Source organism: Periplaneta americana, chromosome 17, assembly GCF_040183065.1.
Source record: "Periplaneta americana isolate PAMFEO1 chromosome 17, P.americana_PAMFEO1_priV1, whole genome shotgun sequence".
NCBI classification, from domain to species: Eukaryota; Metazoa; Arthropoda; class Insecta; order Blattodea; family Blattidae; genus Periplaneta; species Periplaneta americana.
In genome coordinates, this window is record NC_091133.1 from 89,159,716 (window position 1) to 89,175,674 (window position 15,959).

Genomic DNA, 15,959 nt, shown 5'->3' on the forward strand with positions numbered 1-15,959 from the left:
CTTTTTTTTTTAAACTGAGATTGTATTTGTATAAAGTTCTATTTGAGAGTTTTGCTTCTTTAAATGTAACAATTATAATAATAACAATAACAATTTTTTAAATGTGTTCCTCACCCTCGTGTGGGGATTACTGTATTACGTATACTTTAGGTTTTTCCCTTTAAAATGATTAAAGTTCCTTCACCGAAACGGTGATAAATGGAGAGAGACAAGATGCCAACAGACGTGGAACTCACATAGATTCTTCCCCGCAGGCCCAAATTCTGTTGCAACGTCGTGAAATCCATACCTTTCAATTGTTACTCCTCCTCCCATTTTACCCTCTTTCATTGCTATTCATTGCGATTTATAATTTGAAGAAAAATTCTCACGTTCGATGCGCTCGAAATAACATTTTTTTTAAATCACTGATTAAGAAAATTTTGTCAATATCTAACTCATTCATTACAAATACAAATTCCGCATATATTATTAAAAGTTGCCCTCTGAACAAACTCACTCACTCACTCACTCACTCACTCACTCACTCACTCACTCACTCACTCACTCGCTAATTCAGTTATTTACTCACTAACTCACTTAGCCAGTCAGTAATTTACTCACTCACTCATAATTAACTCACTATCACTCACTGACTCTCAATCATTCACCAACTCTCTCACTGTCAGTCACTAACTCATTTACTCTCAGTCAATCACTCACAAACTCACTGCCAGTCACTGACTAATTCACTCACTAACTTGTCACTCACTAATTAAGTCGCTCAGTTACTCAGTCATTGAGTCATTCATTTAGTCAATAACTCACTCACTTAATCACTCACTAACTCACTTACCGTCAGTCAATAACTCACTCACCCACTCACTCCTTACCGTCACTCACTCACTCACTCACTCACTCACTCACTCACTCGCTAAGTCAGTTATTTACTCACTAACTCACTTAGCCAGTCAGTAATTTACTCACTCACTCATTAACTAACTCACTATCACTCACTGACTCTCAATCATTCATCAACTCTCTCACTGTCAGTCACTAACTCATTTACTGTCAGTCAGTCAGTCACTCACAAACTCACTGCCAGTCACTGACTAATTCACTCACTAACTTGTTACTCACTAATTAAGTCGCTCAGTTACTCAGTCATTGAGTCATTCATTTAGTCAATAACACACTCACTTAATCACTCACTAACTCACTTACCGTCAGTCAGTAACTCACTCACTCACTCACTCACTCACTCACTCACTCACTCACTCACTCACTCACTCACTCACTCACTCACTCACTCACACTTAGTCATTTGCATACCTTACTCACGCGCTCGTATATTTTAGTTTTGAAAATATTTAATTAAGTAATTTTAAATTGCGTAGAAAGCGAATGTTACTAGTCATTTTAGAAGGTGATCATTCAGTTATTTCAAACGAATGTTATATCCAATATGAGTTCAAAACGTGTTGTTTACCGACACACAGGCTCAAATATGTAGCTTTCATAGACAGAAGAGAGAGCCTGAAGGAACGAAAAATCTTATAAACCCCAAGTTATGCGGGAAAACGCTTTCATAACAGCAATAAAGACTGTTCAGTTTAACTCTTCCAATATTCTATAATTCCACATGAGGTTTGAAGCAAGTGTTCCGTTAATTTTAAATTACTTTAATGTATTCCTTTGTGGTCTTCTATTTACGCCCAGGGCTTCTCCCCTTTGAGAACGGCTATCCCAGAGATATTGATGTAGAGAGTCGAGATTCTGTCACCCCCTCTCAGCCCCTTATCCGCGTGCTTTGAGCTCTTTCCTTCTCTAACATGTTAACTCCATCTTCCATACGTACCGGATGATCTGAGTTGTAGAGTAAATAGAGAAGAAAGATACGTACTTATGCCTTTGTTTGAATAACGAAGTTGGTCCGTGATTGCGAGGCAAGAAACTTTTCATCTCCATTCAGATGGCCTCCGTAATTCCGTCATGTAACACGTCCACTTTGTACTTCTGCTCAGGTGAGGAGCGACCACGCAGAAAAGGAATAAATTACGGACTTTAGCAATTTACTTCTACCAACTCAGGAAACCGTTGAGTGTTGAGATACCTCTCCAGATTTGGTTATGTATTAGTAATGTTAATAGCACACAAAAGAGTTCTCAAAGAGTCTATTGCATCGAAATGACGGACGACCTCAGCTCCCGTTCACGCTGAAAGCATTGGCCATCAAGCTGTTTTTGGCAAAGTACTGTACTACGCCTTTCTCCTCGCTAATTATGCAAGGATAACGTGGGAATTGACACTCACATAAACATGAAACTTCCTCCTTGTCTCCCTCTTGCTCTCCTTGTCTTTCCCTTGTTCCCCTTGTCTTCCCCTTGCTCTCATCGTCTTTTCCTTATTCTTCATGTATTTCATTGTTCTCCTTTTATTACTGTTGTTCTCTTTGTACGTCCTTGTTTTTCTTGTCCTCTCTCGTTCTCTTTGCATTCCCTTGTTCTATATTCCTCATGTTCTCATTGTATTCTACTTGTTATCCTTGTCTTCTTCTATTCTCTTTGTATTCTCATTGTTCTCCTTAGTTTTCTTATATTCTCCTTATTTTCGCCATGTTCTCCTTGTCTTTCTCATGTTATCTTTGTCGTCCCCTTGTTCTCATTGTACTCCCGTACTCCCCGTGTTCTCTTTGTCCTCCGCATATTTCCCTTATTCTCTTCATATTCCCATACTTTTACTTGTCTTCACATTTTTCTCCTTTCATTTTTCTTGCTCTCCTTTTATTTCTCTCTTGCTACTTCTATTCCTCTTGTTTTCCTCGCATTTCTCTTGTCCTCCTTGTACTTCCCTTATTCTCTTTGTATTCCCCTTGTTCTCATTCTATTCCCTCTTATTTTCTTTGTATTATCCTTGTTCTCCTTGTATTCCCCTTGTTCTCCATGTATTTTGCCTTTTTCTCCTTGTATTCTCCTTGTTCTCGTATTCCTCTCGTTCTCCATCTACTTTCCTTGTTCTCCTTTTATTCCCCTTGTTCTCCTTGTTCTCTAGTTGTTCTGCTTGTATTCCCGCCCTTCTAATTGTATCCCCTTATTCTCATTGTATTTTCTCTTATTTCCTTTGTATTATCCTTGCTCTCCTTGTATTCCCCTTGTTCTCCATGTATTTTGCCTTGTTCTCCTTGTATTCCCCTTGTTCTCGTATTCCTCTCGTTCTCCATCTACTTTCCTTGGTCTCCTTTTATTCCCCTCGTTCTCCTTGTTCTCTAGTTGTTCAGCTTGTATTCTCCCTCTTCTCCTTGTATCCCCTTATTCTCCCCTTCTTCTCATTGTCTCCTCTTGCCTATATTATTCTATTGGGTCTAAAAGATCCCATGATTTGTCGCTCCAAGAATGATGATTGATTCCACTTCCTCGTTTAATTTCTTGCACAACCCAAACGTAATTCTATGAGAATATATGCAGCATAGTGAAGCCACAGTCTAGTATATACAGTCACGAAGCTTAATACGTAGTAAATATGCATCCATGGATAGTTGCTAGCCACTAGGATCTCTAATATCGCCTCTTTATAGACAATGCGAAATAGTACCTGCACAGTCTATTGTTCCTAACATCCTCAACTCCAGTTTCGTGACTGTATATACTAGATTGTGGTGAAGCTATGCAACTGCCGATTTTTGGAACACTCCTGTTCACACTGCCATCATACCAACATATCCCTCTATAATTTACTACCTTCAGTATTTTCCATTATTCTCGAATGGTAGGTTTTCCGACGACAGATTTAATGAACCAGGGTTTGATTCGTGTTAGAGAAGTAGAAGTTTAAGTCGCATTGAGTGAGCCCTGTTTTGATCTTAAATTCATTTTAAAGAAGTTCAGTACGTGTAAATATCTGTTGTTAAATCACAGTCATCAGAAGAGCAACGACGTTTATATACGACAAGGACATGGAAAGTTATTTCATTTCTTTTGTTTGTCGCATATTATCTTAAATTATGATATTACACATGATTAAGGAGTCGCGTTAATTTCAAATCTTTAATATTGGTTCACAATCTTCACATAAATCAGAATGGCTGTAAGTCACCAGTGAAATAGTGATAATGCATCAGTAGTTATAATGAATGAAAAACTATTGATGGGATGGATGAACAAGAAACTTCGTGTGAACAATTTGGATAGCATGCCTAACACTGTTACACGTTCTTGACCCTTGAGTGCCCATCTCTTCAAAGAAAAGCTGGCCAATGACAAAACTTCTCGTCAAATGGTACCAAACAGTGACTCCTTCACTGTGCAGGGGAATTTAGTATCTCGTTTGGAGGTAATTTTGAGTGTTCACTTCATTTAATAAGAAAAAGTGTGTCTCATCACTGCGTAGAATCATTTTCAGAATCCATAAACTTCTATCCTTGCAAGTATCTAAGGGTGAAGTTGATACACCGTTATGCGTCAAATATTTGTTTAGCTAATTTGAACAAAATAATTCTCATTGGATTTATTTGTGTGATAAATAGAGCAGATTATAAAAAATAGTTTATGGAAAGATATTACAAACATGATTTGTATCAGGTATCCAATCAATATGAAGATTAGGTTAGGTTAGGTCACTGTGGCTATGAGCGGATAGGATGACCCTTTCCACGTCGGCCATACTGAGGCCTGTTGTGCACCCTGAATGTTATGAGATGAATGAGGATGAGGGTGTACCAGTCCACCGGCCGCATGTGACCCCTCACCCGCTTACCCAATGGGGGCCTTCTACCCTCTCCTGCTCTAAGTTCATATCGCCAAGGTCACCAAGTAGCACACGATTTATTCCAACAGCCCTTCCAAGGTGTCAAAGCGCCCTTGGAAGTGCTCTTAAGGAATGAATTCTGGCAGAGATATTGCGGAGGACTGGGAACCCCGGAAAGGTTGCGGACAGGACGCCCCCACCCGTAAGCGGATGAAGACACGCGTCTTGACCTGAATATGTCTATTGAATGAGATGAAGATGAATGATATGATATGGAATCTAAAATCTTTTTTTACACGGAAAGGGAAGGGAAGGTAAAATGGACCTAGGCAATGAAAATTCCAGCCCGGCATTTACCTAAGAAACTGTGGAAAACCGTAGAAAAAACCACAGTCAGGTTGGTCGGTTCGGGAATCGATCAGTATGAAAGAGAGAAATCTCTGACTTCTATATGGCGAATGTAATTTTATTTTTTCTACTATATTCATATGAAATGTAATACCAATAAGTAGCTAAAGAAGAATAATGATAATAACAATAATGGTAAAATAACATTCTGAATGTAGAGGTATTGTCTACTATACTTTCAGCACTGCAGTTTGTTGTTTATGAACTTGATGTAGCCTACACGAAGCATTTTGTACGCTCCACTGATGTATGGACTCCATCAATAAACGCTTTCTCTTACTATAAATATTACTCATGGTACAGTTCAGACAGAATCTGTCTAACCTATAGCAGTTTGTACGCTTTGATATAGACGTTGAAGTTAATCATTTGTAATTGAATTATTACCACAAATTAATTATATAATGGATAATGCAACGGGAGACAGTCGATTACAGTACATACGTTGGATAATTGTACATAAAATGAGCCCTTCGGAACGTCTAAAAACTGTTTCGGTCTTCAGATTTTTAATATTCCGATTAGTAGTAGTGGTAGTGGTGGTGGTGGTGGTGGTGGTGGTGGTAGTGGTAGTGGTGGTAGTAGTGGTAGTAGTGGTGGTGGTGGTGGTAGTAGTGGTATGGTAGTGGTAGTGGTAGTAGTAGTAGTGGTAGTGGTAGTGGTAGTGGTAGTAGTAGTTGTTTTATTTTGCCTGGCAGAGTTAAGGTCATGAGGCCTTCTCTTCCACTCAACCAGGTTTCAATAATATACATGAATTACTGAAAAAGAAATACAAATAATAATTGCAACTGATAATCATTTTCTAGAATATTTTGGAGAATATATCTTAATACCTGTTTCATCAAGACTGATGATAGCACTGAAGAACGTTTAAGTCTAGATATCGCGACATTGGCCAAAATATGTCCTTGAAATTTCTTGTGCAACTGACTGGAAATTGTAGAATTTTACCTACTGAAATGATGACAGCCATCATGTTGTAATTTAATTATTATTTGAACAATTGTAAGTAAACCATATTATGCCTGAGCAGCAACTCTGAGTGTGGAAATGTCAGTTCTGTGACGTGTCCCTGACTACATCTTCAAAAGCATTTTTATTGTCATTTAGCAATTAAAAGAGTGAAATACAATATTTGACAGGATTAAATTTTAGCATACCCCTGTCATTTATTAGTTTATATTATAAAATATAGTCATTGAATTGTTTTTAATGCTCTAAATATTATTTAAATCAGTCCCTAATAGTTAATGTCAGTTCTGTGACATTCAAGTGAATGCACGTTATTTTTCATGTAATTTTTAACTTCAATTTTCCATTTGTATATAAAACAAATTATATAAAACATATTTGTTCTTTATGTTACCTTATGTTTCAACACTAAATTGTGAAACTGCTAATATTTCAAGAATAACGTTGTATACTCTGCTAGTGAATATTTACATGAAGAGCCTTAATTGCTTCAGCTCAAGAAGCAAAGCAAGTCAAAGCTGTGACCTATAGGTCTACGCCTGAAAGCTCAGTGATATTTCATTTAGGGAATTGATCCTAAATGATCTTCATTTTCTGATTTTGTAAGGAAAGCTATGGAACATACTATGATCTAAAACTGAAGTAGAGAGTTATGTCTGAGAAAGCACGCAAAAGATCTCTGTAATCTTAATGCCCAGTTGTTTACCACGATAATTTCAAATCAGTCAATAAAGTTATAATTATTTCTTTTTTTTTTTTGTCATTTACTTATGATCTTACTCTTAGGCAGAAATAAATTATTAAGAATAATTTGGGATTATCAACCTGTACCGTGAAAGCATAGTAGCGGACGAAAGTAAAGTGGCCCTAATTAACATAAATTCGATCTATTCGCATTTCCTTTGGAAATTCGTGTTACACAGAATAGTAATATGCGTTACAAGAGCGGTATGTTGAAGTTTTGATGTTCGAGGAAAAGTTTGAAAAAGCGAAACGTAGTTGAGTTTTTTTAATTTCCGAGAATTGAAAGAAAACATACCGCTCGTGTATCGTACATTATTTTGTGCGAAGATCGTTTATTACATACCTGAAAGAGGAATTTCTAATTAGTTGCAATAAAATCTCCATCTTGGTTTCTGTTCAATGACGGCAAATTTGCAAAACAAAAATATCTATCTTCAACATTGTTGCTTTAAAATGTTTTCTGTGTTTACTATACTCCAGCAGGCCGTGATATACGTCTGTCTTTTTTTTTCCCCCAGTCTATGATGAGTCTGGAATCTTGTTGATATTTTCACGGCTTCCTTAATGTTACTTGTATCACGAATGCATTAACTTTAGTGGAGTTGTAGAGTTTACTTAATTTTTGCAAATATTTAAAAACAATAATTAACAGTGCAATTTAGATGAAATTGCAGTGGTAAGTTTCCAATTTATAATTATTACTATATTGAACGTCTCTAAAAATTGTAATATGTTAAAAGCCTAAAGCAGTAAAATCAATATGTCACTTAAGCGGTAAGAAGAGGGAAATTGTTATGTGTGTTAGATTTGGAATACTGAATGTGGAATTTTAGACTTTCCGCGGATTGGTTTTGTGCGGAAACCAAGCAAATACGCACGATATCGCACAAAATCAGTTTCATGCTATTTAGAACTAGAATTGAAATTTTTAATGTAGCAGTGTCTGTTTTCTCAATTCATTAAATACATGGATAAACTAATTTCTAAGAACCTGTCTTCAGTTTACGATCGACAAGTGAAGTCTCTATGAAGCTGTAAATAATTTCTTTCTTGTTATCAGAGTGATTCCAACGTTTACAGAAGTAGGCTAAAATATATTAACAATGACATTATATAGTTACTATACACTTTTTAAACAAGTTCAACATTTCTCGCTCTATGTTGCATACCTGTTGTACATGAGCACGTCTGGTTTCCATATCCGATGTGGAGGTATCCTGAGGTCTTTAACGCCGCCATACTCTGTCGAGTTCCACCGAAGATTGACATCATTCCATTCCTGAGAAGCAAGCAGCATTCAGTGCTATGAAAACAAGAGCTCTCCCTCCCACCCCTCCAGAAAAAAGGAAGACAATCATAGAGACATATTCGAACACCCTCATCTCTTCATTTCCACGGACTCTTCATCTCACTCAAAGCGTCATTTTGGCGAGCATTCCCCTAAAGTGGCGTCAGCACTCCCCGCTTCTGTATATAAGGCATCAGGCACTCTCTAATGGTGCACATATTGGATGTTTGACCACGAAGAGCAATTTAGTCCCATCTCCTTGCATAATGATTGAGATATTAGCGTGTTCATTTGAATACTTAAAGTCCCATTTATGCCAACAGCACACATACTCTTAGAAAAATACTAATATCCAACCATTTTTTTTTGCAATTATATTTGTAACATTTGTTGGAAACAATCGCCTTATTTACTCTGTGTCATGTGTGGAATAATAATAATAATAATAATAATAATAATAATAATAATAATGAAAATAATAATTATAATTATAATAATGTTTTAATAAAATTACGAACACAATAAATCCATACCTGTATTGTAAATAGGAGTTAAAATTATGTAATATTTTATTACTGAGGAAGAATCATGGTCCTCTTTACGCATATGTCTACTTACCTTGCTAATAATGAAAATAGTAGTAGTAGTAATAATAATAATGATAATAATAATAATAATAATAATAATAATAATAATAATAATAATACTACTACAGATAAACTGATATTAAGAACACGATTTCGTATCTTTATTGTGAAAACGAAATAAAAGCTACATATGTTATTGTAATAAAAGGGATATTTTGAACTCATTATGTTCCTTGCTAGGAATTTACGTATTGGCCATAAACATATATTAATAATTAGGGCTAGGATTTTGATGACCTATAAATCATGAAAAAATGTCCTAAAACAATGCATTTATGACCTAAAAATCTGAAAAAAAAAATGCCCTTAAAATGCCCTAAAATTGATCTTACATAATTGCTTTAGTAGGAAAAGAGGTTTTGTACTACTTAATATTTAGACTAGTAATTAAATTAAATTTTACATAATTTTTTCTAAGTAATACACTTTAATTAATTATTTTATCTGATGTAGTTTCCGTGTATGATCGTTCACCTCTGCGTCGGCATGTGGATGTGAGGTCAGCAGTCGGCTGGTCGGTCTTGGCCCTTCATGGGCTGTAGCACCATGGATTTACTTTACTTTTAGTTTCCGTGTAGTCTATCATAAGGCCACTCTTATCTGGAATTAGCAGGTATAGAAGAGTCTATATTGAAGGGGTGGTTGGACTGATCCATTATGTGGGGTGTACTACGTTTTAATGGCAATATTTGTGTAGAAAAACGATTAAAATATTATACAAAATAATGAGTAGGCCTATTGATGGACAAAATATGTAAAGAAAATATCAAAGGAAATAGACATTATTTTACATTAATAATGGGGATTTATGGCCAAAATCAAATGAAAATGCCTAAAAAATGACCGAATAAAACAAAAGATGCTCTTATGAGTTGAAACAGGCAAGAAATGCAAAAAAAAATGCCCTAAGAAATATGTCTTAAAATACTCAGTTTAACACATAACACATAAATACTAAAGCAGCTATGTTTCTGGCTTACTAGAAAAAAGATGCAATTTCATCAAAATCGTAGCCCTATTAATAATGATTATAGGTATACTAATAAGGATGACATTTATTACAATCAAAAGAGTTTGTTAACTTTTGTGGTAAAATAGGAATTGAAAATAATAACATATGTATGTACATTTTCATATTGTTGTTTAATCAACTGTCCGATGACAGGTTTAAACCTCACAAATGATACCAAGAAGGCACCACTTATGAGGCATCTACGCTAGGAGATAATGGGGTAGGGTGGCCAGTTCCTTTCCCCCTCCATTGCATACATCACCGACTAGCTACATATTACACTAATCAGACTTCAGATGCATACAAACAATTGTTCTTCCTCTGACACATATCGTCAAGTGAGATGTACTGCCTGATAATAGATGTACATATCAGCCAGAACCTCAATCAGAGGATTATTTTCATATTGTGGGAAGGATTTTGAATCCATTATGCTCCCTGTTATTTGTGTATTGCTTACTTTAATAGTGATTATGATGATGATGATGATGATGATAATAATAATAATAATAGTAATAATCTATTATATATACGAATATATATATAGCATACAGTATGTGAAAATATTAGTCACGGAAATAATAATAATAATAATAATAATAATAATAATAATAATAAATGAATAATAATGAATATTGAAATTACGACACATCATACGAGTAGTATAGTCTACACTTCCTCTGTTTTGGCTGTAAATATTGTATATAAGGCTTGGAATAAGTAACCCACCAAATAAATCGGCAAAGCTGTGAATAAAGTAAAGATTAATAACACATAACAATGTATAAATATTCAAACAATATTTTATTACTTGAGTTTTTCTGAGTCTTAAGTGAAATTGTGTATGTCTTGGAGGAGAGTTCAACAGAAATATCGGGAAAAGGGAAGAAATAATAGTAGTAATAATAATAATAATAATAATAATAATAATAATAATAATGCAGAAACTGAATATATTCTAATGACATATCTTTATTTTCTAGTGTTCATGGAGCCTCTATTGATTCATATAATGAAATGAAAAATGTAAATATATTCGTAGTTACAGTTTGTACGATTATTTGTAATAGAATTTGATTTGTAGAAGTTCACCATTATCTTAGCGGTATGTCTTGAACCGATTTCATTTAATTTAATGAGTTGGATTTTATGAAAATGTGATCAGTTAAGTCTTGGACTCTATAAAAAATATTTCATGTAAATGTAAATACGCTCATAGTGATTGTACTGTCAGTTAAAATACATTTTCGTTTGTAAAGGTTCACGATTATAATATTATTTGTATGGCTGCAACCGACTCATCTTAATTTCATGAGTCGCATTTTATGAAAATGTCATCCTCAATTAAGTCTTTCCCTAAGAGATATTCCTAGAAATGTGAATATGCCCATTGCAGCTGTCGGTAACATTATTTGAAATTAAATTTGAATTCGGAAGTTCACGACTATCTTAGGTGTATGCCTGTGACTAATTCATTTAATTTAAGGAATCGGATCTTATGTAAATATGCCCATTGCAGCTGTCGGTAACATTATTTGAAATTGAATTTGGATTCGGAAGTTCACGACTATCTTAGGTGTATGCCTGTGACTAATTCATTTAATTTAAAGAATCGGATCTTTTGTAAATATGGCCATTGCAGCTGTCGAACATTATTTGAAATTGAATTTGGATTCGGAAGTTCACGACTATCTTAGGTGTATGCCTGTGACTAATTCATTTAATTTAAAGAATCGGATCTTATGTAAATATGCCCATTGCAGCTGTCGTAACATTATTTGAAATTGAATTTGGATTCGGAAGTTCACGACTATCTTAGGTGTATGCCTGTGACTAATTCATTTAATTTAAAGAATAGGATTTTTTTGTAAATATGCCCATTGCAGCTGTCGGTAACATTATTTTAAATTGAATTTGGATTCGGAAGTTCACGACTACCTTAGGTGTATGCCTGTGACTAATTCATTTAATTTAAAGAATCGGATCTTATGTAAATATGCCAATTGCGGCTGTCGGTATGATTATTTGAAACTGAATTTGGTTTCGGAAGTTCACGACTATCTTAGGTGTATGCATGTAACTATTTCATTTAATTTAAAGAATCTGATCTTATGTAAGTATGCCCATTGCAGCTATCGGTATGATTATTTGAAACTGAATTTGGTTTCGGGAGTTCAAGATTATCTTAGCTGTATGCCTGTAAGTAATTCATTTGATTTAAAGAATCGGATCTTATGTAAATATGCCCATTGTGGCTGTCGGTATGATTATTTGAAACTGAATTTGGTTTCGGAAGTTCAAGATTATCTTAGCTGTATGCCTGTAACTAATTCGTTTGATTTAAAGAATCGGATCTTATGTAAATATGCCCATTGTGGCTGTCGGCATGATTATTTGAAACTGAATTTGGTTTCGGAAGTTCAAGATTATCTTAGCTGTATGCCTGTGACTAATTCATTTAATTTAAAGAATCGGATCTTATGTAAATATGCCCATTGTGGCTGTCGGTATGATTATTTGAAACTGAATTTGTTTTCGAAAGTTTATGATTATCTTAAGTGTATGACTGTAACTAATTCAGTTAATTTAAAGACTCGGATCTTAGGTAAATATGCCCATTGTGGCTGTCAGTATGATTAGGCCTATTTGAAACTGAATTTGGTTTCGGAAGTTCACGATTATCTTAGCTGTATGCCTGTGACTAATTCATTTAATTTAAAGAATCGGATCTTATGTAAATATTCCCATTGTGGCTGTCGGTATGATTAGGCCTATTTGAAACTAAATTTGGTTTCGGAAGTTCACGACTATCTTAGGTGTATGCATGTAACTATTTCATTTAATTTAAAGAATCTGATCTTATGTAAATATGCCCATTGTGGCTGTCGGTATGATTATTTGAAACTGAATTTGGTTTCGGAAGTTCACGATTATCTTAGCTGTATGCCTGTGACTAATTCATTTAATTTAAAGACTCGGATCTTATGTAATTATGCCCATTGTGGCTGTCGGTATGATTATTTGAAACTGAATTTGGTTTCGGAAGTTCACGATTATCTTAGCTATATGCCTGTGACTAATTCATTTAATTTAAAGAATCGGATCTTATGTAAATATGCCCATTGTGGCTGTCGGTATGATTATTTGAAACTGAATTTGGTTTCGGAAGTTCACGATTATCTTAGCTATATGCCTGTGACTAATTCATTTAATTTAAAGACTCGGATCTTATGTAAATATGCCCATTGTGGCTGTCGGTATGATTATTTGAAACTGAATTTGGTTTCGGAAGTTCACGATTATCTTAGCTGTATGCCTGTGACTAATTCATTTAATTTAAAGACTCGGATCTTATGTAAATATGCCCATTGTGGCTGTCGGTATGATTATTTGAAACTGAATTTGGTTTCGGAAGTTCACGATTATCTTAGCTATATGCCTGTGACTAATTCATTTAATTTAAAGAATCGGATCTTATGTAAATACGCCCATTGCAGCTGTTGGTACGATTATTTGAAACTGAATTTGTTTTTAGAAGTTCATGATTCTGTTAGCTCTTCTGTCTACAACTAGTTAATTTAATTCTGTGAGTCGGACTTTGTGAAAACGTTATCTTCAATTTATTATTAACCCTGTTCATGTAATAAATATGTTCATAATAGCTGCTTACATGATAAAAGTTGAAACATAATTTAGTTTGTATAAATTGACAATTAGGGTATCTTAGCTGTATATTTGTAACCAGATTATTTTTCAACCAGTTCATTTAGATTTAATGAATCACATTTTATGAAAATACGGTATCATATTTGATTAACCCTTAGTGGCGAGCGCTAAATTATGTAGCCCAAATGATCGCATTTGCTCTTAATGGGTTGGGAAAAACGCCAGAAAAACCTTAACCAGGTAACTTGTCTCAACCAGGATTTGAATAGTAGGGGAGAGTTGGGTAGTATCGGACATCGGGTAATATCGGACAATGCGTTTCTTTCATCTACCACCAGATGGTAGAATCTGGATAACATGGTTACGTTTCTGTATGCGACATAACAGAAACGTAACCATGGTATTCAGGTACTGTCATAGGGTGGTAGATGAAAGAAACTCACTGTCCGATATTACCCAATGTCCGATACTACCCAACTCTCCCCTAGTGTTGCTCTGGGGAACTTCTCTATCGAGAAATGTATTCTTTGCGAGTTTAGGCTTTCAATACCAATACGCTTTGGATATATTATAGGAGAAAAAATTTAAAATTCTGTACGAACGCAAAATTCAGATGAGAGTAATACAGGATTGGGCAGATAAAACCGGCCCGTGTTATGTCATTGATAGGTCTAATGATTTGAAACAAACTCAAATGGAATGAAAATAAAATGCATCTACCTTCATAATAAATGCTGGACACTTCTGAGGAGTCCGGGCAGAAGGAGTTCTGTTCCTTGTTACATTTTTGATGGATCCAGTCGTACAAATCTTGAATGCTGCTTTTCGCTGGTACTGAGCGAAGCGGATATTTGTCTCTGAATAATTGTTGTGTTTCCTTAATAGAGCTGGTCTGTACATACGCCTCCACAATGAATATTCGCTCTGGTACTGAATAAGTCATGCTTATTTAAAGAGCAACTCTTTACATGTGTTTAGAACGTCTGACTTTTAAACAGCAACCAGAAGAGATTATTAGCAACAATGGCGCAACAACAATGACACAAAACACGCGGAAGATACAGTATAGCCCACATAATTACATTTTCAAGAAAAAAGAACGAAAAGAAATCAATACCCTACATAATTTATTTTCCAAATCAATGACATGAGATGGGGCCGGTTTCATCTGCCCAACTCTGTATTTGCTCTGCAAGCTTTAAAATAACGGATTCATTGATATCCGTGTGATTTTGTAGGAGACGTCACCTCGCGTCAGAATATGTAACCTGTCATCATTCTTTTGTCTCTTGACATACAGTGCCGCAGCCAAAAATACGTGAAATAAAGCAGTCAGAACTGGACATCTGCGATTTTTTTTTAATCCAGTGTTTTCACTAAATCTTTCCACGACGAATGTTTTTCCTTGTGGAAGCTCTGTAATGGGTGTCGCTGTGTACAGGTTAATTCTGTGGGATTACGGCTTTTCAAATGGTAATACCAGTCGTGTGTACATGACCCACAGCCTCCATTGTGGTCGCAGACATAAAAGTAGCATAATAATAAATACTGCGCGTCGCGACGCGGCGATGTCATCTGGACAGTGCGAGCGAATCCACAATGAATTGAAACAGATTTCCCTCCAGTTTTCATAAAAGGAGAGTCGACATAGATTTTTGTCCCTTTAATATCTAACGAGTGTTTCCTGTCTACTCTGTTTTGTGTCCCATGCTACTATCAAACAGTACAACGCCACACTCTGTGAAATAAATTTATCGATGAGCATTTATCGGTTCGTTGTAGATACGTGACAATAGCGGTACATTAAAAATCGGTACAACACGTAGTTTGAATAAAATAACTTACGAGTAAATATAAGTAATAATACTTAATATAGAATTATTAAACTTAATTCTGAAGTGAATAATGGGTTACCAGATAAAGTCTCGGATTATAATGTCCATACGTCAAAATTTCCATGGAATAATGTCCACGTTAAAAATGTCCATGTTAAATCGTCCAGAGTCAAAATGTCCATAGTTCTATAATGTCCACTTCACTCTAATGTCCAGAGTCATAATGTTCATAGCTCTATAATGTACACTATATCCATTGTTCAATGTAGTGTTATAGTAATCTGTGTAAAATATTTTCAAGTACAGAACTAACCAGAACTGATATTTTAAGATAGAACGAAATCCTCAGTTAGTGCCATCGCAGAAGGGTAAGCCACTTCTTTCTTTTCATGGGTACCTGTACCAACATCATGTCTTTAATAGAGAGAGGACAAAAATATATTGGCGATGCAGGGAAAGGAGAATTTGTAATGCTGCAATGATAACAGCAACCTGGATAACATTCGGGTTTTGCGGGATGGCACAGATAAGCATTTACATAGTGCCGATGAAACAGTTATAGAAGTAAAGTGCATCTTGAACCGTGTTAAGGCAAGAGGAAGAGCGTTGGCTGTACACCACCCATCCATTTGGCGATTTATATAGTGCCTAAAGCGCGAAGAAAA

General features: G+C 35.3%; 1 protein-coding gene across 4 annotated transcripts in view; it reads right to left on the reverse strand.

Annotated features, from left to right (window-relative positions):
- The window catches only part of LOC138692960 (neuronal acetylcholine receptor subunit alpha-7-like), a 134,417-nt gene that overhangs the window by 104,651 nt on the left and 13,807 nt on the right, over positions 1 to 15,959 (reverse strand). For all 4 annotated transcript variants that reach the window (XM_069816379.1, XM_069816378.1, XM_069816377.1 and 1 more), the window contains exon 3: positions 8,016 to 8,125. In XM_069816379.1, coding sequence (XP_069672480.1) covers positions 8,016 to 8,125 — 110 coding nt within the window. The remainder of the gene's footprint in view (positions 1 to 8,015; positions 8,126 to 15,959) is intronic.